General features: G+C 21.9%; 6 protein-coding genes across 6 annotated transcripts; 2 read left to right on the top strand and 4 right to left on the bottom strand.

Annotated features, from left to right (window-relative positions):
• Positions 1 to 1,410: 1,410 nt before the first annotated feature.
• On the bottom strand, positions 1,411 to 2,206 carry LOC128957378 (hepatocyte growth factor receptor-like). Its single transcript, XM_054303124.1, has 2 exons — positions 2,026 to 2,206; positions 1,411 to 1,955 (listed from the first exon to the last, which is right to left on the bottom strand). The coding sequence occupies exons 1-2, from the start codon at positions 2,204 to 2,206 to the stop codon at positions 1,411 to 1,413; spliced, it is 726 nt and encodes a 241-aa protein (XP_054159099.1).
• Positions 2,207 to 4,532: 2,326 nt separating this feature from the next.
• Positions 4,533 to 6,100, top strand: LOC128957377 (clotting factor B-like). The gene is made up of 3 exons (XM_054303123.1): positions 4,533 to 4,675; positions 5,325 to 5,703; positions 5,918 to 6,100. Exons 1-3 carry the CDS (start codon positions 4,533 to 4,535, stop codon positions 6,098 to 6,100), a joined length of 705 nt encoding a protein of 234 aa, XP_054159098.1.
• Positions 6,101 to 6,425: 325 nt separating this feature from the next.
• LOC128957376 (tyrosine-protein kinase Src42A-like) lies at positions 6,426 to 7,691 on the bottom strand. Its single transcript, XM_054303122.1, has 2 exons — positions 7,648 to 7,691; positions 6,426 to 6,774 (listed from the first exon to the last, which is right to left on the bottom strand). Exons 1-2 carry the CDS (start codon positions 7,689 to 7,691, stop codon positions 6,426 to 6,428), a joined length of 393 nt encoding a protein of 130 aa, XP_054159097.1.
• Positions 7,692 to 12,037: 4,346 nt separating this feature from the next.
• LOC128957375 (transmembrane protease serine 11D-like) lies at positions 12,038 to 13,923 on the top strand. The gene is made up of 3 exons (XM_054303121.1): positions 12,038 to 12,180; positions 12,537 to 12,990; positions 13,741 to 13,923. The coding sequence occupies exons 1-3, from the start codon at positions 12,038 to 12,040 to the stop codon at positions 13,921 to 13,923; spliced, it is 780 nt and encodes a 259-aa protein (XP_054159096.1).
• Positions 13,924 to 14,592: 669 nt separating this feature from the next.
• On the bottom strand, positions 14,593 to 18,350 carry LOC128957371 (kelch-like protein 12). Its single transcript, XM_054303117.1, has 9 exons — positions 18,241 to 18,350; positions 17,277 to 17,468; positions 16,625 to 16,710; positions 16,464 to 16,519; positions 16,103 to 16,325; positions 15,614 to 15,738; positions 15,460 to 15,537; positions 15,256 to 15,350; positions 14,593 to 14,664 (listed from the first exon to the last, which is right to left on the bottom strand). Exons 1-9 carry the CDS (start codon positions 18,289 to 18,291, stop codon positions 14,593 to 14,595), a joined length of 978 nt encoding a protein of 325 aa, XP_054159092.1. The 5' UTR covers positions 18,292 to 18,350.
• Positions 18,351 to 18,627: 277 nt separating this feature from the next.
• On the bottom strand, positions 18,628 to 23,463 carry LOC128957370 (kelch-like protein 8). Its single transcript, XM_054303116.1, has 10 exons — positions 23,443 to 23,463; positions 23,159 to 23,350; positions 22,533 to 22,618; positions 21,356 to 21,411; positions 21,032 to 21,254; positions 20,617 to 20,741; positions 20,440 to 20,520; positions 20,262 to 20,356; positions 18,815 to 18,822; positions 18,628 to 18,739 (listed from the first exon to the last, which is right to left on the bottom strand). Exons 2-10 carry the CDS (start codon positions 23,228 to 23,230, stop codon positions 18,628 to 18,630), a joined length of 858 nt encoding a protein of 285 aa, XP_054159091.1. The 5' UTR covers positions 23,231 to 23,350; positions 23,443 to 23,463.
• Positions 23,464 to 24,641: the final 1,178 nt, after the last annotated feature.

Raw genomic sequence — 24,641 nt, 5'->3', positions numbered from 1 at the left:
TTTGATAATGGTTTACGATTTCATGGGCGGGGGGGTGGAGGGGAGGATATGTGTGGTCCAAAATGTAAAAATCTCGAAAAAAAAACTTGAGTGTATAGTTTTGGTGAACTATTATTATTGTATTTTTTAGCAAAAATTTTTACCAAATTTTATTCTAATCATTAGTAATTTACTATAAATACACTATGAATTCTCTATAAATTCTCTATAAATTTTCTATAAATTTTCTATAAATTCTCTATAAATTCCCTATAAATTCTCTATAAATTCCCTATAAATACCCTATAAATTCTCTATAAATTCCCTATAAATTCTCTATAAATTCCCTATAAATTCTCTATAAATTCCCTATAAATTCTCTATAAATTCCCTATAAATTCTCTATAAATTCCATATAAATTCTCTATAAATTCAATATAAATTCTCTATAAATTCCATATAAATTCTCTATAAATTCCCTATAAATTCTCTATAAATTCCATATAAATTCTCTATAAATTCCATATAAATTCTCTATAAATTCCATATAAATTCTCTATAAATTCCATATAAATTCTCTATATATATTCCCTATAAATTCCATTTAACTCCCTATAAATTCCTTATAAATTTTCAAAAACTTCATGAACTTAAATATCCTATTAATTAATTAAAAAAATCTTTACTTGATTGCTCAATACTTCAAAATGAATTTGTCAAGCTATTAAAATTTCTATTATAAATAATAGTTTAGAAAAATGAAGTTTTTTGTAAAAATATATATAATCTCTCTCTTTCTCTCTCTCTCTCTCTCTCTCTCTCTCTCTCTCTCTCTCTCTCTCTCTCTCTCTCTCTCTCTCTCTCTCTCTCTCTCTCTGTATATACTGTATATATATTATATAATATATAATTGTTTCAAAAATTTGTTAAAAACAATTTATAGGGTGATTCTGGTGGTCCACTGTATCAGTATATTAACGGTAGGGCAGTGCTCATTGGTATCACTCAGGGCACTCAAAGATCTGATGATAAAAAATGTTTGGATCCAAAAGATAACTATAATACTATAACTTTTGTACGCATTTTACCGCATTTGGATTGGATTACAAACATTGTATCTAATAATTAGCTAATTATGATTTTTTTGTTGTAAATTTTTTGGTTAATTAGAAATAGAAAACAAAACTTTATTAAAACTTTAAATAGACAATAATTATTTTAAAATTCAATTTATTATTATATTAAATAATTATTATGCTAACAATTAAATTATAATTTGTATGTAATTTTGATTTTTTTACTTATAGTTTTTTTTGATATTATATTAATAAATTTATTTTTTTTTCATTTATATTTAGTCTAATAATTAAATTATAATTATAAAAAAACAATTTATTTACAATTTTGATTATATTTATGAAGCTATATTAATTAATTAATAGTTAAATCGCTGCTATCAATGGGATAATTAATATAAGTGTTGTCGATATTTACTGATTCTTGTGAATTATTTACCAATATTTCTATTATTCTTTCAAAACCAACGACTAGTTCAGCAAATGTTGGTCTCAGTAGCGGATCATCAGACCAACAGCTCAACAATACATTTGTATAAACTATTTGCGGACAATTCGGTGGTTTCGGCAAACGGTAGCCATGTTTTAAATAGTTTGCGATTTCCCAATTGGAAACATTAGGATATGGTGTCAGTCCTCGGGTTAACAGTTCCCATACGAGTACACCATAAGACCAGACATCAGTTTTGCTATCGTATATACCTTTTTCAAGACTCTCGGGTGACATCCATTTGACCGGAAGTTTACATTTTTGATTATTACTTCTGTAATAATCTTTATTAAACAAATCTCTTGATAAACCGAAATCTGCTATTTTAATCAATTGTTTATCATCAACAACACAGTTACGTGCGGCTAAATCCCGGTGCACGAAATGATGTTCCGATAGATAAGCCATTCCTATTGTATATAACATACAATATAAACAATTTTAAATTAGTTTATTATATTTTTTAAAAAAAGTATTTACCTTTTGCTGCGTCGATGGCAAACATCAGTAACAGTCTTACTGTTGGAGAAATGCTATCATTTCTAATATATGTTAACAGATCTCCATTTGCCATAAATGGTAATATAATAATTGGTTCACCGTTTGGTTCAAATGAGACACCAATAAGTGTTAAGACATTCAAATGATTGAAGTCTTTCATTATAAGGCCTTCTTTGAGAAAGGTTTCGATAGCATTAACATCGCTTATCTTAGCTATAAAATTGCAAAAATTAAAAGTTATATATATACAGTATATATATATATATATATATATATATATATATATATATATATACTGTATATATAGTTAAATAAATTTCTAAATTTTCCAAATAAATTATTAATAACATTTTATTTAGATTAAAAAAAAAGTTTTGTATTAATAATATGTTATTGAATATTTAATCTATTGGTAGTTAAAAAAAATAACAATTACTTATTAATTGATTATCAAATATTTTTCTAAACATAAATTATTTTATTTAATATTAATATTATTAAACATTAATCAATGCAAATCTGATTACATAATCTTATGGTTACTTATTTGATGGTATCTAATGAAACAATTTTTTTTATTTAAGATTACAATTATTACACAAAAAAAATATTTTTATTATTATTATTCTATAAATTATTTTATAATAAAATCTATTTAATTATACATTTAGTTTGAATATTGAATTACAGTTAATGTTTTTTTTGTACAGTTTAACATATTTACATAAAACTATTATTCATTAATATATCATATAGTATATATTGTTTATATAATAAATAATTAATAATCTCAACTAATATAGATTTATAATAATTTAATTGTTTTTAATGTAGTTTTTTTATTGCTGAACAGTACTGCTATTATTATTATTTTTAAAATAGTTAAAATAATTACCAATTAATTAAGTAACATTTTTTTAGGTAAAAAAATAATTTCGTAATAAATATTTTTTAAATTTATTGATTAACAGTGAAAATTAGTGATTTTATAGATTTAATTATATTTTGTAATATGTATTGAAGTTTTATTTGATTAATAATTAATTTATTATTTTTTTACATTAAAAACAATTAATATTTAATAAATTTTATTTTAGTATAAATATATTAATTGTATACAAAATATTTTACTGATTCACAGTTTTAAATAAATATAATATATATAATTTATATATATTACTAATTAAATAACTTTTGCATTAATACAACTATAATATATATATATATATTGTGTTTTAATATATTATATTTATTTTTATATATATTTATATAAATATACAAATTTTTAAAAACATATTTTGATGTCTCTAATAATTATCATTAAAACAAGAAAAATATTAATAATTTTATAGATTTTATTGTAATTGAATAATCATAAATGTATTATATATTTTTAGGTAATGTAGAAATATTTTTAGAAAAAATACTACTCTAAAAACAATTAGTGTTTAATAATATATAACTTTTTTAGTAGTATTTTAATTAAATATAAATATTTATTATACAGTATTACTATGATTTAAAATATTTACAAAACTTATTTTTGTTTATACTGTTGTATGTATCCTATTTTGTATAGTAGTGTAAAACTGTATATGTATTATGTTTCATTAATAATAGTATTACAATAGCTATAGAAATGGGGATCCAATAGTTTAACAAATAAAATTAAATTTCTTTAGAAAATTTCCTGAAAATTTTTCTATTAACTTTATTATTGAAATTTATTATTGAAACTTTCTATTTGCTCATCTCTTACTGTAATTCAATAATCAGAAAAATATGTATAAAATTATTTTTTATCAATGACTTTATATTGTTTAATAAATGCTAATTCAAACATTTTATAATTAAAGTGTGAAATGATTTATATATATATAAACATTATGTAATTTGAAAGATCTCAATATATATTTATAATATTTAATTTAATTTGTTTAGACTATGTTGGATATAAAGTATATCACATTATGATTACTTTGAGTTTAAATTAATTATTTATTATATATAAATAAAATATGTCAAAATTTAGTTTTATTATTATTAAATTTTCAAATTATATTAAAGTATTATAAAAATATTTTACATTTAGTAATAAATAATTTAATATCTTTATATACATATGCATATACTTTATATTTGATATTTTAACAATATCTATAATAATTAACCATTTTATGTAAATATGATAAACTAAAAATATTTGTATTAATGAAACAATATACTGTATATTACAAAAAAGTTAATTGTAATTTAATAACTAGATTAAATGTATATTGTTATTATTTTATTTAATATAACTTAAAAATAACTAAAAATTGTAAAAATAGTAATAATTAACGAGATTATAGATATAATTATAAATATATATTGATAACCAGTATATACTGTCTGTGTTTATTATAATGAATTGTTTAACAAATACAGTCAATTGTATAAAACAATTATTGATTATATGGTATACATTATATGCTATCATATCATCAATGGATAGTATAATATCACCGGAAGGGTGTGGTGTGGGCCGCGAGTCAGTGCTGATGAACGGCCAGTGTTTCCGCTGGTATGCAAACTATACACAACAACAGGACATACAGTTTGGACGATCGGCCAAACCGGGAGAAGTGCCGTTTGTGGCATATATTTTCAAATATATAAAATTATGGATAATTCCTTACGGGAGAAGGTATATCAAAATATTAATAGTATTAATAGTATTTAATAAATACTATATATTAAATGACAATTTATTTTATTTAATAAAAATACTATTAAAAAAATACATTATTATAGTATGTGTTCGGGTTCAATATTAAATGATCGATGGATTATAACAGCAGCACATTGTATATATAAGTAAGTAATTTATAAAAACAAAAAATTACATAAAAATTAAAATCAATACTAAAATTTTATTATTGTTAAACAATTTTTGATATTGTTAAATCATAAAATAATATAGATATAGATAAATCACTTAATAGTGAATAATTGTTTAAAAAATAATAATCTAAACCAAACAAAAAATAAGTTGATAGCAATTACAACACTTAATATTATATTCTTGTGATTGAAATCTAGTAATTAATTAACACAAAAAAAACAATATCTTTTATAAGATTTTTATCTAATTTGACACTATTTTATATATAACTTAATTATATTTACTTAATTAAATAAATTAAATTATATTGTATTATAATTTAAGAAATGGTTATTACGACAAATCGGATATTACTGTATATCCCGGCACTCAAACACTTACCACTCGGTTATAGTGTGGACCAGTTGTACGCACATCCAGACTATATCAGTGGTGAGGAAACTAAATCTGATATCGGATTAATTAAATTGAAACAATGGAAACCACTTCCGACTAAACCAAATACAATCAATCTTATGAATGCAATTTGTTTGCCCACTAATAGTAGTATTAAAAGTAGTAGTAGTGGTAGATATACACCGTCTAGTGATAGATATAAACCGTCTGAAAATCTTAATCAGTTGGCACTGGTAGCTGGTTTCGGTGATTATGATAATGACGGACCTACTGTTGATCTGTTACATATGGGTTGGGTATATCTAGTATACAATAATGATGAATTAAACTATTATATAAGACGTTATCCCAAATATAATGGTACATCAATATGTAGTGTAAGTTTAATACATTAATTAGTTATTTGTATATATATATATACATTCCTTATGTGAATAAATACACGATTTTACGGTAATGTAATTATAAAACTCATTTATTTTAAATGACCTATTATTGTACCGCTACAATATTATGCTATTATATATATATAATATTTATTATTATTATCACTTATAATTTAGTATTATATGAATACATTTACATTTATAGGGTGATTCTGGTGGTCCATTGTATCAGTATATTAACGGTAGGGCAGTGCTCATTGGTATAGCTCAAGGCACTCATAAAACTCATACCTCGTGTTTGAATACAAATGATTACAATAAACTAATATTATTTGTACGCATTTTACCGCATTTGGATTGGATTACAAACATTGTATCTAATAATTAGCTAATTATATGTTTTTATTTTGTTTTTAATTAGAAATAGAAGTTTTAATAATATTTTTTTATATAATAATAAAAAAAACAAAATATTATTAAAACTTTAAACTAAAAATTATTATTTTTAAATTCAATTTTACTATTCTATTATTTAATTATTATGCTAACAATTAAATTATAATTACAAAATAATAATAATAATAATTTGTTTGCAATTTTGATTATATTTATAAAGTTATTTAGAAAACATTAATTATTTAATTTTTACTTGTTTTACAAATACTTTAAACAAACAATCAATATTATAGAATATAATTAAATATAAATATTAATTAATTAACAGTTAAATCGCTGCTATCAATGGGATAATTAATATAAGTGTTGTCGATATTTACTGATTCTTGTGAATTATTTACCAATATTTCTATTATTGTTTCAAAACTAACGACTAGTTCAGCAAATGTTGGTCTCAGTAGCGGATCATCAGACCAACAGCGCATCAATACATTTGTATAAACTATTTGCGGACAATTCGGTGGTTTCGGCAAACGGTAGCCATGTTTTAAATAGTTTGTAATTTCCCAATTGGAAACATTAGGATATGGTGTCAGTCCTCGGGTTAACAGTTCCCATACGAGTACACCATAAGACCAGTGTTGTATTAATCTGACTACTTTGAGCCTATTGATTGATATTATAATAAAAAATTATATTTGAGTATATTCTGAGACAATAATATTCAACTCGATTTCAAATATAACATTCTTATAAGATTTTTAAATATAAATATGATACAATTTTTAGTTATTTTTAGTTATAAACATGAATTCTAACGGAAATGATATTTGTAATTGTTTGGAAAATTATAATTGTAGATTAAAATCTTATAAAGATTTTAAATGGACTGAAAGTATAACATTAAATAACTACCATCGATTTGCAGAAGCCGGATTTTACTCAATTGGGTTAGAAGATTATTTGAAATGTTTTAAATGCAAAGGAGGACTTTGTTTATGGTTACCAGGTGATGACCCATGGATAGAACATGCTAAATATTATCCACAATGTAGTTATTTAAAAGAAAAAGAAGTACTGTTTTTATTAATGAATGTGTTAAAATACAAAATGAAAAACTTTATTCTGAGAAATTAAAATGTTTTGAAATGAAAAATGTAATAAATGAAAAAATAGAAAGTAATTTATTGTGTAAAATTTGCTATACAAACGATTTTAATATTGTATTTTTACCATGTTCTCATTTATTAACTTGTTATTTATGTTCATTAAAAGTAGCTAATTGTCCAATATGTAATGCAGTTATAGTAATAAAACAAAAAATTTTTGTTTGTTAAAAAATAACTTTATTGTAAAATAAAAAATTATTACAAATTATTATTAAAACGTTCATTAAATATTTTTTCTCTAAATTTTTTTCTAAAACATGAAATATTTTCTCCAATAAGTTTACATTTAGTTTCATAAATAAGTCTTTCCCATATTATCCAATGCCAATTAGAAATTCTTGCTTGTTTTGAAGCATATGACCAAACATACATCGTTTTAACGTGTACATTTTCATCAAATGTTACTGACTTCATTTTTTAGTTTTTTAAATAATTTTATAATAATTTTATCATTTAATAATCTATTACTTAGAAAAAAATTAAAAATATTTTTTCTAGTATAATTTTTTATTCGCATTAATATATAAAAAATACAATAATATCCACAAGTAGTAGAAAAATAATGTTGTAGTGGAATTTGATTAAATATAAATTTGTTACCATTTAATTTAAAGAAAGAATATATTTCTTTATGATATGGTTTTCTACCAAAAGAATCAAAATATTCTATAGGTCCAGTGAGTGGTAAATAGATAGCAAACCAATGCTCACCAGGCTGAAATGATTTGTGTGTGTTAACAATAAATGCACAAGGCTTTTTAGTTTTTAAATAAGTTATTTGATTTAAAGCTATACACCACAAAACTGATTTTTAACTATTTTATCTCGTTTTATATAATTTAATATCTGATAAGTATTCATGTTTAGTAATCAGTTGTTATATTTCTATTTTCATCAATTTCAATAGTATTATCAAAAACAGCATAACAAATTAATTTAATAGCGTTAGCTAAATTTTCTGAAAATTTTAAATAAACATTAATATATCCACTTTTAGGTAAATTTATGTATTTGTCACTAAAACTAAAATCATTATTCAAGTTAAACGCATATAAACATAATCCATTTTTATAATTTTTAACATCTATAGGAGATGGATTATTAACAAAGCTATAGCCCAAATTTAACAATACCTAATATAATTTTACTAGGCAATTGACCAAGAAATAAATTATCTATATTAAAAGATGACTGTCCTTGTGTTAAGTTAATTACTTTAATATTAGGTCGTTTTACTGGATATAATGCATTAGATATTCGTAATGCTTGTGCATGTGCATTAAGTAAACTTGGAGTTACTTTTACTTTTCGAGCAAAAATACTCATATCAGTAATTTTTAATAATGGATATTGATCTGCTGTCATTGCTGCTTGTTGTGAAACTGTTGGCCATCTTTCATTTGCTTTTGTAAATTCTAATTTTATAGGAACACCACTTATAAGTAATTTGTTTGAAGTAAATATTGGTCCATGTAATCTCCCATAAAATTGCATTACTTTACTAGAATTACATAAAGTAACTAAATGTTCATTTGGATTTTCATAATTATAAGCAGGTGTCCAAAATGTTGTAACAAATCCCGATGGAGTAACACTACCGTTTGAAAAATTCGATTGTTTAGTAACAGCCTCAATAAATGCCATGTAATTATAATTTTGAGCAGCCTGACTAACTAAAGTCGATCCTAAATAAATAGCTAGTTGATCAAAAGATGTGTTCAAAATGTAATTAGTAGGTGCAAAATTATTTATTGCTGCAGCAAAATTTGTTCCATCTCTATTTGTTACTTTACATGTTAGCATTAAATAAATATTTTGCATATCAATATATTCGTCAGCTGATGCTTGAATTTCAAAATCAATTGTATTTGATTCAAGAACATTTGATTTTGGTTGGTATTCAAGTAATTGTTGACTTTCAATAGCTCCTTGAAATTTAACTTTTTCAAACAAATTTAATTCTTCTTTTAAAATTTCTGTTGCCATTTTTAATTAAAAATATTTAGTTTCCGCGTTTTCTTACGTTTTGTAAATTTTTTCTTTAATTTTCTTTGTGGTCGTTTTTGTATTGATTTACGATTTTTTTTATTTAAACGAAATTTATTAATGAATTTTTTATTTTTAACTTTTTTTATTTTTGAGGTAAAAAATCAATATTAGATGGTTCAATTTGATTAACACCTTGTATTGGTATTCCTTCACCTTTTTGATTACTTTTTGCTTGAGCACAATAATAAGAATTATAATCCATTATTTTAAACGTGTAATCATATTGAAGGCATGAACACAACTAAATCATATATAATAGTGTGGTCTAATAATAAGTGTACCAAAAAATTTTCCTTTTCTAAAAATTAAATCATTATTTTCTTCATCAGTAATTTTCAAATTTATAGTATTAAATTGATTATATTTCAAAGGAATAAAATTTTTAACATTAAAATCAAATTTTATAACTTCATCTTTTTCTGTATTATTTGTTGGAATTATTTTCAATATATTTGTTTTTTTATTTTGAAAATGTGAATCAATAATTAAATTACAATATACTATAAAATAATTTATATTTTTTGTAATACTTAAAGGCCGAATGTCACTTATTATTTCTTTTCTATCACTAAACAACTAAATTATGATACAAGTCAAATAGGATTCAACATAGTCTCCGGCGCTCCTTATATCAGGATATCAGGATGTTGTTGTATTAATCTGACTACTTTGAGCCTATTGATTGATTTTATAATAAATTGTTAATAATTTTAAAAAATAATTTTAAAAATAATTTTAAAAATAATTTAAAAAATAGCTTACCTATTTTAGAGATAATGGTTGAAAAAACCATATTTTTTCAATATATTTGGATATATTATTTAAAAAAACTTTTTTTTATGAACAATATTTATGTGTTCTAATAAAACCATATCATTTTCGTTTTTTTTAAAACACAATTTACACATGTAATATTTTTTATTATATACATGCCTCTTATCTGACCAAGTTAGTTTCTCCCGGTCCAATTTTTTTAACTTTGAAAAATATGGTTTACTTTTCATTTTTCAATTAAATAAATAAAAAAATTTAATAAAAATTAAATTAATACAACTTTTTGTATACAATATTTAGTTTTCAAGAGAGAGAGAGAGAGAGAGAGAGAGAGAGAGAGAGAGAGAGAGAGAGAGAGAGAAAACCAAATAAAATATACTTTTGTTTATTTATTATATTTTTAATTAATATTTTATTTTAATTTATTTTCTAATTATTTTATATAATGTCCTTAATTATATATATATATATATACTATATAAAAAAATAGAGAGATTAAGTGAAAGATACAGAGAGAGAGAGAGAGATAACAGAAATAAATTTTTTTGAATTTATTTTTAATAATAATTAGTTTAAATTATGAATAATATATATATATATATATATATATATTTACAGTAGAGAGAGAGAGAGAGAGAGAGAGATAAGAATAATAAAATATTTTATTTTTTAAAAATTAATTTTAATTTTTTTAAATATATATATATATATAACAAATATATAGTAAAAGAAAGAGATAGTGAGTGGTAGAGAGAGAGAGAGAGAGAGAGAGAGAGAGAGAGAGAGAGAGAGAGAGAGAGAGAGAGAGAGAGAGAGAGAGAGAGAGTCAGAGAGAGTTAACCCAAATAAAAATAATTTTTGATAATTTTTTTTAATTTTAATTACTTTATGTTAATTAAAATTATAGTAAAAGAGAAAGAGAGAGAGAGAAAAAAGAGAGAGAGAGATAGAGAGAGATAAAAATAATTAAATATTTTTATCTCTCTCTATGTTCCTTATATCAGGATTGATATCATGAGCGATCCTTATAGCAGTCTACATCAGTTTTGTTATCGTATATACCTTTTTCCAGACTCTCGGGTGACATCCATTTAACGGGTAATTTAGTCTTTTGATTATCACTTTTGTAATAATCTTTATTAAACAAATCCCTCGATAAACCAAAGTCTGCTATTTTGACTAATAATTTATCGTCGATAAGACAGTTACGAGCGGCCAAATCCCGGTGAATGATATGATGTTCCGATAGATAAGACATACCTATTATATTTAATATATGATAAATAATTTTTACATAAAAATTATTATTAATAAAAATTATGGACCTTTTGCTGCGTCGATGGCAAACATGAGTAACATTCTTACTGTTGGAGAAATGCTATCATTTCTAATATGAGTTAAAATTAATTATTTATTATATATAAATAATAAAAATGCCAAAATTTAGTTTAATTTTCATAAAATTGTCAAATTGGGGATTTATATAAAATTAGACATTAGGATACTTATAATAGATTTATTATAGAAGTTGCATACTGTTTACAAAATTTATATTAAATTTTTATAAAATATTAATGTTTTACATTTAGTAATAAATAATTTAATATCTGTATAAACTATACAGCATATTTGATATTTTACAATATCTATTATAATTATCAATTTTATGCAAATATGATAAAATAAAAATATTTGTATTAATGAAACAATATACATTATATCAAAAATTTTTTATTGTAAATTGATAACTAGAATAAATGTATATTATAATTATATTTTATAAAACTTAAAAATAACTAATAATTGTAAAAATATTGTTAATTTACAAGATTATTGATAAAATTATGATTATTATAATGTCTTGTTTAACAAATTCAGTCAATAATATCAAACAGTTTGTGATTATATTGTATACATTATGTGCTATCATATCATCAATGGATAGTATAATATCACCGGAAGGGTGTGGTGTGGGCCGCGAGTCAGTGCTGATGAACGGCCAGTGTTTCCGCTGGTATGCAAACTATACACAACAACAGGACATACAGTTTGGACGATCGGCCAAACCGGGAGAAGTGCCGTTTGTGGCATATATTTACAAAAGAAAAAAATGGTGGATATTTGATAATAGTTACAGGTTAGTTAATAAATTATTATATTGTCTAATAATATATTCAGTATATATACTGTATAATTAGAGAATAAAATAAATTTATAATATATATATATATATATAGAAAATATTTATAAATAATATATATATAGAAATTTTTTAGTTACTGTTCGGGTTCAATATTAAATGATCGATGGATTATAACAGCAGCACATTGTATATATATGTATGTAATTTGATAATAAAAAAATTATAATACAAAAGTTAAATATTTTTTTAAAAATACTTATAAATATAATAATTACATTACATTTTTTTTAAAGCAATGGCTACTACATTGACAAATCAGATATTACTGTATATCCCGGCATACAATCCATCCAACAATTACCGCGCGGTTATAGTGTGGACCAGTTGTACGCCTATCCAGACTATATGAGTGGCAAAGAAGTTAATTCTGATATCGGATTAATTAAATTGAAACAATGGATACCACTTTCAACCACAACTAGCCATACGTTGTTTAGACCTATTAATGCCATTTGTTTGCCCAGTAATAGTAGGAATAGTAGTAACGATAGATATTCAGGAAAATCTGTTATTATTAATCAGTTGGCACTGGTAGCTGGTTTCGGTGCTTATGATAATGACGGCCATATAGCGGTTGATCGGTTACATATGGGTTGGGTATATCTAGTCAACAATAATAATAATAATGATGATTTAAACTATTATGTGACACGTTATCCCAGATATAATGGTACAGTAATATGCAGTGTAAGTTATTAATTATTTTTATTATTATTATTTTAAAAAAATTAATATTTTTAATTTTTTTGTTTAATTAGAAATTAGCTAAAACTATCTTAATTTTTTTCAATATAATATCACTGAAAAATAATAAAATACAAGATTTTTAAAAAAAATAAAATATATATATTGAATATAATATTCATTCATGAAAATCACATCTACTGTACACTTAATTACACTAATCTAACAAACATTTTAAAATTTCTATTAAAAACAAGTGCTTTTAAATTGAATTTAAAATACAATAACTTATTATTATTACTAGTATAACATGATTGCATAGACATACATATTTATAGGATAATTTAAGGTTGTATTTAATTTTTAATTATTTTTATTATCAAAATTATCTAGTTAATATACTATACTGATACTAGTATTTTTATATTGATTCAGTATTAGATTCAGTCATATAATTTTTAATTTAAAAAATTTAATTTATATTAATATTAGACAATAAAATTTTATTATATGAAAGTTTAGTTTCGTTGGCAATGCTTTACAGTATTTTCATTGCAGGAAATTTTTACTGTACTATAAATGGCTCAATAATAATAATAATAAAATATTTATATTAATTTTTTTTAATTGGAGATAATATTTTAATAAACTATTCTTATAATTATTATATTTTAAAAAAATAGTATAAATATTTTATGAAACAATTAACAATTATATAGAATAATTTAAATATTAATTAAAAACAATTTATAGGGTGATTCTGGTGGTCCACTGTATCAGTATATTAACGGTAGGGCAGTGCTCATTGGTATAGCTCAAGGCACTGACAAACCTTATACCACTTGTTTGGATCCAAATGATAACAATAATATTATGTCTTTTGTACGCATTTTACCGCATTTGGATTGGATTACAAACATTGTATCTAATAATTAGCTAATTATATGTTGTTTTTTAAAAAATAATTTTTTGGTTAATTAGATATAGATAACAAAATATTATTAAAACTTTAAATAGACAATATTTTTTTTTAAAATTTAATTTATTATTATTATATAATTATTATTCTAACAATTAAACTATAATTACTAGATTAGAATTTGTTTATAATTTTATAATTTTGTTTACCGTATAACAATAAATTTAATTATATATATTTAGTCTAATAACTAAATAATAATATCAACAACAAAAAATACAATTTGTTTCAATTTTGATTATATTTATGAACTTTTGTTATAAAACAAAATTAATATATCCTTAATTAATACAAATAAATTTTTACTAATTAAATAATATAAATAAACACCAAATATAATATAATGAAATATAAATTGATTTAGATATTAATTAATTAATTAATAGTTAAATCGTTGCTATCAATGGTATAATTAATATGTCAAGTGTTGTCGATATCTACTGATTCTTGTGAATTATTTACCAAATTTTTCAAATTATTGTTTCAAAAAACCAACCACTAGTTCAGCAAAATGTTGGTCTCAGTTGTCCCGATTGTCAGACCAACAGCGCAACAATACATTTACGTATAGAGACTATTTGCGGACAATTTGCGGTAGTTTAGGCAAACGGTAGGTTTGCGATCTCCTAATTGGAAACATTAGGATATGGTGTCCATTCCTCGGGTAAACAGTTAACCCATACGATTACACCATAAGACTAGACATCAGTTTTGGTATCGTATATATCTTTTTCCAGACTCTCGGGTGACATCCATTTAACCGGTAGTTTACTCTTTTGATTATGACTTTTGTTTTTAATCCTTATTAAAATAAATCTATCGATAAACCAAAGTCACTGCTATTTTGACTAATAATTTATCGTCGATAAGACAGTTACGTAAAATAATAATTATTATTAAAAAAAATTAGATAATACTAATAAGTTATGATTAAATCAAAACAGTTAATACAAAAGATACAAAATGCTGATAATTGATTATTTTATTTTTATACTATATTACAAACTTTTTTTTAAAAAAATAGTTTTAATAAAAAAAACTTAATATTAATTTATAAACAAAAACATATCCAATACAAATTTGGATTTAATAATTAACATCATTATTATCAGTACATTATAATGTTCTACATTTAAATACATAATTTTTATCGAAAATTAATTAATTTAAAATAATAATAATATATTAAAATATAACCATTTTTTGTATAATCAAGTTTTTGAAATAACAGCAGCCTATAGAAATAAAATTAAATAATTAATAACTAAATTTAAATAAATAATTTATACCCCATATCCATAAAATTTATCCGGCATTGATTGTGTATAATACCATATATTTGAATTATAATCATATACTTCAACAGTTTCCGTAAAATTAGTTACTAAATTGATATTAAATATAATACCAAAAAAAAAAATAAATAAATAATAATAATGTTAATACACTGATGATATTAAAGTAATAAATTTTAATAATTAATTTTACAATACCAGTTCCTCCACCCAAAGCATATAATATATCATTGAAAACAATTAGCTTAAAAAATCGTCTACCAGTTATCATTGATGCTAAATTAATTAAGTTATTAAAATTATTTTTGTTGTCGATTTGTTTAGTTAAATATTTAAAAATATTTTGCTAAACCAATTGTTGTCCATTGATTTGTTTTGGGATCATATGTTTCGCACGATTCATATGTTGTAACATTTATATCCTCACCGCCGCAAACATATATATTGCCCATAAATGATGCCGAACCAAACATATATCTAGGTTAATTATTTTTTGTTTTTTTTTGTAAAAAATTAATACTAATAAAACCAATAATATATATATAAGGGTTAAGCTAGGTTTTGAATTTTAGGGTGGTAGGGGATAAGGCCAAATCAGGGTAAAATTAACAAAATACTCAAAAAAATCTTGGGGGGGGAGTATTGGGTGAGGTTAGATTTTTATAGCATTTATAAACAGCAATTTTTTCAAAAATCCAGAGTTAAGAGTGGGGTAAAGAGAAAATTCCCGAATATTCCAATGTAAATTCCATAAATTTCCCATAAGTTCACGTATAAATTCCCAGGAAAATAGGTAAAATTACTAAAAATATAAAAAAATAAGAGTTATAAAAATTATTACCTTTTTCTAAGCATAGGTTTTATTTGTGTCCATTTATTCGAATATGTATCATATCTTTCCACTGAATTTAAATAGTAATCCCTATCATTATAACCGCCGATAGCATATAATAAGCCTTCGTGTGCTACCAGTGCCAGACCACGCCTTTCCGTATTCATTGATACCATTTCATACCATTGATCGTTAATCGGTGAATAATATTCACAAAATTTAGAAACGTTTACTAAATTTAGAATTTAAAATTAGATTTTAATAATTATAAATATACTATTTATCAAATTATATTATTTATTTAAAATAATAATAATATGCTATAAAAAACTAATATAATGCCCAATAATTGTTAAATAAATTTAATTACCATTTAATCCTCCACATGCATAAATTGAATTATTCATTACTGTTGCATCAAATTGCCTATATAATTGTAAATATATAAAGTATAAAAAGTTAAAAACAATAATTCATACTTTAGATTAAAGATATAAATTTTAAAAAATTAAAGTAAAAATTTTTGTATACTCGCGTATTATTATCATCGATGCAACCGATTTCCATGTATTTGTTTGCATATCATACGCTTCAACGCTATTAAGCCTTCCGTGAATCTTCAATTAAGGTTTTTTTTTTAAAAAAAAATAATAAATCAATATATTTGTTAGATAACTTTAATTTCAATATTAAAACTAACAATTATATACATATACTGAATATATATATATATAATTTTAACTAAATTATTTGTATAATATTTAGATAGAATCTTAAACAGCATGACGATTCTATTAATTACAACAAACTTATCAACAATATGTTGACTTAAAAAATGACCAAGTGGCAAAGTGGTAGATAATTTTAATATGAATAAAATTGTAATTAGTCATTTATTAATTAATTGTATGATTTGTTAGTCTGATTGCAGTCGTCAAATGATTAATCAAATTTTTGTATATACATTTTGCAATTGCAAAATGTTGCATATACTACAATTAATTAAAAATAAATGACCAATTACAACTTTATTCAGATTTTATAAATTATCTACAACACTGCCATCACTTTTTTTTAATTCAAACGTATTGTTGACCAGATAATTGTAATTAATAGCATCGCCGCTATCATCGCCGCCGACGCCGCCGCTGTTTAAGACTCATTCTCTCAAATATTTACATACATTATAGCCGCCCATTGCATACAATTTTGAATCGTATGAAACTAAACCATAATAGTTGCGTTCAGTGGACATGGATTGTATGGTTTGCCAGACACTGGTGTGTTGGTTGTATTTATAACAATTTAATCTAATATTTGTACCATTATATCCCCCACATATATAGATTGAATTATCCGATAAATTAACGGTTTGCTAATTAACAAAAATAAATGTATTAAAATGTATTTATAATTAACTATTAATTTTAAAATAAAAACAATAATTAATTTACATTAAATGATTCAGTTAAGTTATTAGTTATAATTGATATGATTAGAATTGAATTGAGCAATATCAATTTATATATTAGATACATTTTTATTCAACAACAAAAAACAATTAATTATTTAAAATAATAGTAATTATAAATATATAAATAATTCAATTTGTGTTTTTAACTTAAAACTAACTTAATTAACTTTGAAAATATAATAAAAATTAAAATAAACTATTTATATACAGTATATATACTATTATTAAAGTAATTAAATATACAATGTTCAAGTATTTATTAATTAATTAATTAAAAATCTTGTTTGAAGTATTGATAAAATAATATTTCATTATTTTTTAAGTACTTTATCAAACATTTATAAGTGTTTTTTTTTGCATTATATTGTTATAATTATCTAATAATAATTATTATTATTTATAGTTTCAATAAAAGAAATTAATAATTATTAATTAAAAATATTAAAAATATATATTAATTAATTTTTTTTAAAAAGTTAAGCCTATTAAAGTTAAAATTTCCTATCTTTAAATACATTTTTTTGTTTGTTGAAGACATCCAACTGTCCTCAAATACCGATTATTTAGATTATAATTTTATATTTAATTCCTATTTTAATATCTATTTCATTGTAATTCACTAATCCTTATATTTACATTTGATATTACTTTTGACCGATTGTTAACCATTTACCTGTATATCCTGGTCAGTGACACCAATCACTGGCACCTCACTGTCCAACATATCACATACTCAACCGTTTTATATTCAAATAGTCCAATGACTACCTTTCCCTCCAATCCATTACCTGTATATTCACTCCACTATAAATACAGTACAACTACTGTATTCATTAGTCAGTACACTTCACAGTCTGTCAGTCAGTACATTTCATACCTCACAGTCAGTCACAGTCACTGCCACTGTATCTCATACCTGAGCCCAGTCTCATAGTCACTACTAATGTACATTATAACCTCTTTTACCGATTCATATACCGATTTATATCCATATCTTATACCATTGTTTAATTGATACCGTTTTGTAATAAAAGTCTTTAACTTAAACTTGTGTTCAACTTCATTGGCAATCTCTACCATCGTGTGCAAGGATTTGGATCATAATTGGCCACCACTTGGTTACCACAGCTGCACAGTGATCACACCTATCATCCGAGAAGTCCTCTAAAGACCTATTGGGTAATCTCACTCCGTGTATCGGGTATTAACAGTCAAGTATTGGTCTCATACTGACCCACGCTGCATACCTGACCGGCTAATCAGTACCGTGTATTGATTTACCGATAATTAATTAACGGTACACAACAACAACAGGCACAGACAATAGGATCAGCATCAGATCCCTGATCGTGTCACATGTTAATTATTTTTTTTAATTTAAATTATATTTTAAATATTGCAGTTTATAAAAAAATATTTATTTATTTTAGTTTTTAGTTTACAGGTAAATAAATTATTGGTTGAAAAAATGAATAATTTCTAATCAAATTGTTTCCATAATAAATAAATTCAAATGTTATATATATCGATATATATAAATGTACCTTGAACTTATTAATTAATAACTTTTAACGTTAAACAACATTTATCTAATTATTCTATTAATATCTGAATAAGCTATTTAGTACTTAATTTAATAATATATTGATAAAAATTATTTATAATTATTTTATTGATATAAATTCAATGCAGTTATTTTTTCTTTTATTAAATTGATAATTAACAACAACAAAATTATTTAATTATTATTTAACTATAATTATATATATAACTATACAGTTCTAAATTATAATACTATTTAAAGTTTTATTATCAAATATATTTAAGAATCATTTAATATTATTTAAGAAATATTATTTTTTTTWAAATTAATATTAGTTATTTATAACTTTGAAATTAAATTCTAAAATATAAAACTATAAAAATACCTTGAACATATGAAAAATGACAATAAAATTTATTATCTTTTATTATTAGTATTTTCAGCATTAAAATATTATATATTTGTTTTTTATCATCATGAATATAAAGCTATTAAATATTTCAATATGAAAACAAAATATTTATATACAATATATATAACAGAAGAAAATAAAAACTATTTTTTTAAAAATTATTTTTAATATTTTTTAACTTTATACACAATATTATCAAATAAAATAGCGTTAAACAAATTTTGCAAGTATTTATCGAAATTTTATAATATAGTTAAAATTAGTAATTTTTAAACATAAATAATTTTGTATTAAATTTTAAACAAAATATTGAATACCAGTTAATATTACAAATTTTATAGATTTAATTGTAATTGAATAATCCTAAATAAATACAGTAATATATTTTTTTAATTAATTAGTATTTAATATTATATATAACTATTCCAAACATAAATAAATTAAAAACATCCAATACAAATTTGATTTAATAATTAACATAGCTGATATCATTATTATTAATAACATAGTTAGTAGATAATTTTACTAAATTTTAACAAATGTCATGCATTTTTATTTTATTTTATATCTTAATAAACTTAATTTAAATACATTTTTTTGAAAAATAATTAATTTAATTAATAATAATATAGTAAAATATAACGATTTTTTTATATAATCAAATTTTTGTAATAACAGCAGCCTATAGAAATAAAATTAAATATTTAATAACTAAATTTAAATAAATAGTAATTATTACTCCATATCCCCAAAGTTTATCCGGCAATGATTGTGTATAATACCATTTATTTGAATTATAATCATAAACTTCAACAGTTTCCGTAATATTAGTTTCTAAATTTATATTAAAAATAATAATAATGTTAATACACTGATGATATTTAAGTAAATAATTAAATAATTAATTTTAACAATACCTGATATTAGTCCACCCAAAGCATACAATATATCATTGAAAACAATTAGTTTAAAATATCGTCTACCAGTTAACATTGATGCTAAATTAATTAAATTTAATTAATTAATTTTTTATTTGTTAAGTTTAGATATAATAAGTTTAGAATAGATATAAATTAAAAAATATTTTGCTAAACCAATTGTTGTCCATTGATTTGTTTTGGGATCATATGTTTCACACGATTCATATATTGTTGTATTTATACCCTCACCACCGCAAACATATATATTGCCCATAAATGAAGCCGAACCAAACATATATCTAGGTTAATTATTTTATTTGTTTGTTTGTAAAAAATTTAAAAAAAATTAATACTAATAAAGCCAATAAATAACCTATATATATATATATACTGTACTTTTAATTCTAATTAAGAACATTAAAAATTATTTTTTTAAATAAAAATAAATTATATTATTTAACAATTTTCGAAAAGTTTCTTAAATCTATCAAAAGTTTTTTACTACTTTATATATATATATATATATATATTTTTATGTGTGTTCATTGAGCACCGATAGGTATTTTTTTWAAAAAATAGAAACTATTACCTTGGTATAAGCATAGGTTTTATTTGTGTCCATTTATTTGAATATGTATCATATCTTTCTACTGAATTTAAATAGTAATCCCTATCATTATAACCGCCGATAGCATATAATAAGCCTTCGTGTGCTACCAGTGCCAGACCACGCCTTTCCGTATTCATTGATACCATTTCATACCATTGATCGTTAATCGTTGAATAATATTCACAAAATTTGAAAACGTTTACTAAATTAATAAATTATATATTAAATATATTATTTATTATTATTATTTATTTTTAAAAAAACCTAATAAATGCCTACTAATTATTAATCAAATTTAATTACCATTTAATCCTCCRCAWGCATAAATTGAATTATTCATTACTGTTGCATCAAATTGTCTTTATAATTAGATAGATATATACAATATATAAGAAGGCGGTCAATCGATCATGAGCGGCGTATTTTTTGAATAACTTTTAAACGGTTAGAGATAATTTAATTCTGTAAAATACATTTAAGAATATCATATCGACCACACTTAATATATACACAATCACAAAACTAGGATGACCAGATATACAAAATATCGGGACCAATGAAAGACACTATGCTACAGGTCAAACTACAACAGACTAATTTTTTATGACAATGTAAATTTGTAGTCAAGAAATAATAGTTTAATATAAAAAAAGAATCATCAAAATCGGATTGGTACTTTTATTTTTATACCTTGTTAAATTTGTCATAAATCACATTGTATAAAATTGTCTAAAATAAAATTGACGTTATTTGTAAATATTATATACTTATTAAATGAAGATTCTAATCACTATCACTAAATCTAAAAACAAAATTTTAATATGTCGACTAGTTTTCGAAATAATCGACTTTGAATATAAATTATAATATCAAATTACAATAGTGTAATTTATATTGAAAGTCGATTATTTCGTAAACTAGTCGACATAATAAAATTTTGTTTTTAGAAATAATAATATAATTGAAAATTTAATCTTCTAAATATATAATAGTCATAAATAACGTCAATTTTATTTTAGACAATTTTATACAATGTGATTTATGACAAATTTAACAAGGTATAAAAATAAAAGTATCAATCCGATTTTGATGATTCTTTTTTATATTAAACTATTATTTCTTGACTACAAATTTACATTGTCATAAAAAATTAGTCTGTTATAGTTTGACCTGTAGCATAGTGTCTTGCGTTGGTCCCGATATTTTGTATATCTAGTCATCTTAGTTTTGTGATTTCGTGTATATTAAGTGTGGTCGATATGATATTTTTAAATGTATTTTACAGATTTAAATTATGTCTTACCGTTCAAAAGTTATTCAAAAAATACGCCGCTCAAGATCGATTGACCGCCTTCTTATATATATATATATATATATATATATATATATATATAGTATATATATTAAGTTAAAAACAAAAAAAACAATTTAGATTTTTATTAAAGATATTTTTTTAAATACAGTAACAATATCTGTATACTCGCGTATTATTATCATCGATGCAACCGATTTCCATGTATTTGTTTGCGTATCATATGTTTCAACACTATTAAGACTTCCATGAATCTTAAATTATTGTATTTTTAAAAAATCATAAATTAATATGTAATTTAAAATTTTAAAAACAACAATTATTTACTAGATATATATAATTTTTTACTTAATTATTTGTATAATATTTAGATTGAATCTTAAACAATGGCGGCGGCGGGGGTGCTATTGATTACTATTATCTGGTTAAAAATACGTTGAATTAAAAAAAATGACAAAGGTGACAATGGTTGTAGATAATTTTAATCTGGATAAAATTGTAATTAGTCATTTTTTAATCAATTGTATGATTTGTTAGTTAATTGCAGTCGACTATCATTTTTATAAATTCATTTATAAACAGTCGACTGTAAATTATCTTGCATATAATACAATTAATTGATTAAAAAAATGACCTATTACAACTATCTATACAAAAAATTATCTACAACATTCCCCTTGGTCACTTTTTTTTTAATTCAAACGTATTGTTGACCAGATAATTGTAATTAATAGTATCGCCGCTATTATCGCCGTTTAAGACTCTCTCTCTCTCTCTCACAAATATTTACATACATTATTGCCGGCCATTGCATACAATCTTGAATCCAATGAAATTAAGCCATAAGTATTGCGTTCAGTGGACATGGATTCAATGGTTTGCCATACACTGGTGTGTTGGTTGTATTTATAACAATTTAATCTAATACCTGTACCATCACATCCACCACATATATAGATTGAATTATCAGATAAATTAACGGTTTGCTTTAAATTAACAAAAACAAATGTATTAAAATGTAATTTTAATTTATAAATTAACTATTAATTTTTTAAAATTAATAAAACAATTAAATTACATTAAATGATTCAGCTAAGTTATTAGTGGTTATAATTGATATGATTAGAATTAAATTGAGCAATAACAATTTATATATTAGATACATTTTTATTTAACAAAAAATAAAATTAGTTATTAATTATACTAATTATAAAACTTTATAAATAATTCAATTTGTGTTTTTTAAAAAAATAAATAAAATTAACTTTCTAAATATAATAAAAATTAAATAAGCTATTTATTTATATAAACCATTATTAAATATAAAATGTTCAAGTATTTATTAATTAATAATCTTATTTTAAGTATTGATAAAATAATATTTCATTATTTTTTAATTACTTTATCAAACATTTTATAAGTGTTTTTTTGCATTATATTGTTATCATTATCTATTATAATAATAATAATTGGTTTCAATAAAAAAAATTGATAATTATTTAGTAAAAATATTAACAATATTTATTTATTATTTAATTTTTTTAAAAAAAGTTATATTCAGGTAAGTTAAAAATTTCTACCTTTATCTAAATACTTTTTTTTGTTTATTATTTTTYTTATTTTAAATTATAATTTAAATATTGCAGTGTATAAAAAAATATTTAATCTAATTGTTACAATAATAATTAAATTAAAATGTTATTTATATCCAATAAATGTACCTTRAACTTATTAATTAATAACTTCTAACATTTTAATATTTATCTAATTATTCTATTAATATTGGTATATGTTATTTAGTACTTAATTAAATAATAATATATTAATAAAAAAATTTAATTAATTTATTGATAATTGATACACTGATACAAATTCAATGCAGTTATTTTTTCATTTATTAAATTATATAATAAACAAAAACAACAACAAAATTATTTAATTATTATTTATTAATATATTCAATATTAGTAATGTTTTATTACTATGTAATAAAACTTTTAAAATATAATCCAAAATATTATAAATCTTTAAATATACCTTCAACAAATTAAAAACCACAATAAATGTTATTATCATTTATTATTAGTATTTTCAGCATTAAAATATTACACATTTTTATTTTTTATCTTCATGAATATATAACTATTAAATATTTCAATATAAAAATAAAATATTTATATATATATATATATATTAAAGTAAAAAATAAAAACTTATTTTTATTAATTTTTAACTTTATACACATTATCATCAAATAAAATAGCGCTAAACAAATTT

This window comes from Oppia nitens, unplaced genomic scaffold (assembly GCF_028296485.1).
Source record: "Oppia nitens isolate AA-2021 unplaced genomic scaffold, nextdenovo-longstitch-racon4-pilon3 scaffold3_pilon_pilon_pilon, whole genome shotgun sequence".
NCBI lineage: Eukaryota > Metazoa > Arthropoda > Arachnida > Sarcoptiformes > Oppiidae > Oppia > Oppia nitens.
Note: the sequence above shows the minus strand (reverse complement) of the source record. Positions and strands in the feature narration are given on the sequence as shown.